The sequence below is a fragment of the Limulus polyphemus genome, unplaced genomic scaffold, assembly GCF_000517525.1.
Source record: "Limulus polyphemus unplaced genomic scaffold, Limulus_polyphemus-2.1.2 Scaffold8877, whole genome shotgun sequence".
NCBI lineage: Eukaryota > Metazoa > Arthropoda > Merostomata > Xiphosura > Limulidae > Limulus > Limulus polyphemus.
Window position 1 is genome coordinate 2,618 of NW_013674487.1, and position 1,450 is coordinate 4,067.

General features: G+C 28.4%; 1 protein-coding gene across 5 annotated transcripts in view; it reads right to left on the reverse strand.

Moving 5' to 3' along the window:
* The window catches only part of LOC106475617 (nuclear pore complex protein Nup153-like), a 27,790-nt gene that overhangs the window by 1,259 nt on the left and 25,081 nt on the right, over positions 1–1,450 (reverse strand). For all 5 annotated transcript variants that reach the window (XM_013936294.1, XM_013936293.1, XM_022379684.1 and 2 more), the window contains one exon: positions 105–253. In XM_013936294.1, the coding sequence (XP_013791748.1) occupies positions 105–253 (149 nt within the window). The remainder of the gene's footprint in view (positions 1–104; positions 254–1,450) is intronic.

Here is a 1,450-nt window from a genome sequence, read left to right on the forward strand (position 1 = left end):
TATGTATATACATATATATATCTATAACTACTGTCAAAAACTTTTCACATTTTCATCTAATTCTCAAATATATGTCACGTCCAAGGAAAGTTAAAACGACTTACGTTGGTTGGAATGAAGGCGTAGGTGTTGAGAATCCAAATGGTGTGACATTAGAATTGAAAAATGAAGAAGTTGGTGCAACAGATACAGCATGTTGTGCTGGTGAACCAAATGCAAAGGGAGTTGTTTCTTGTGTTGAAGCTCCAGGCACCTAATAATATACAGAGAATTTTGTTACTTATAATTTCTATACTAAAACACCTTATAGAGTTACAAATTCTTTAAGAAAGAGTAAAAATAGAAGCTTAATTCTTATGCAATAAGCTGTAACTTAAATACTAAAAACACAAAGCTATTAAAATATGGTAAACATTTCAATCCACAAAAAATGTCCCTCAGCCACATAATTGTTTACACCAATTTTAACACTTACATTTCAATCCACAAAAAATGTCCCTCAGCCAAATAATTGTTTACACCAATTTTAACACTTTCTTTGTGTTTTCAGCATCTGCATGTTATTCATTTTGCTTATAATTTAAACACTTCTACTGTTTCAATATTAAGTCACAGCTGATCTTTCAAATGCTGTAATGTCACTATTCTTATGTTTCTGAATAGATCTAAACATTCTTATATCACATTAAACTCAGCTTCTTATCTGTTTTACATTAAGATAAATAATTATTCAGAGTGGTAAAAAAAATATTGCTCTTCTTGAGTATAAAAATCAAAACGACTAGACAGTGTGTTTCGATGTTATCATGATTAAAATAAACCTGAGTTATTTCACTAAATAAACAACAACCAGTGTGTGTATCCAGGTGTTATCATCTTTATGTGCATATCAGAGTGTCCCTCAAGTTAAATACACACACTATACACATTGACCACCCAAGTTACAAAATTTGAATATCAACTTCTTGCTTCACTTAAATATCATTATTTTTGTCATACTCACATGATATATCTATCACTTTCTCTAATATTGCTATTGGAGATGTTTATAACCACTTAATCTTGACAATTGTCTATTTTGTTCTGGCACTCAAAAGCCATTAATTTGCATGAGAATCTTGAAATGTGTTGACTAGTCATTTCTCCAATAGTAATTTAATTCTTTTAAATGTATTTATAGCTTAGATAAATTATAGCAGTTTTTGGACATTCTATTCTATTGCCTAACACATATTTTTGCATATTTCAAAGCAACGCAAATTATTTTATGATCAACCAACAGTGAAGAAAAAACAAAAAGTAGTCTTATCAAAGTACATTTTTGAGTAAAATAGGCTTATTTGAATATGTAAGTCTTAATTTTCCTGTTCTTTATATATATATATATATAGTGTATATATATATATATATACACTTTTTATATATATATATAAAGAACAGGAAAATTAAG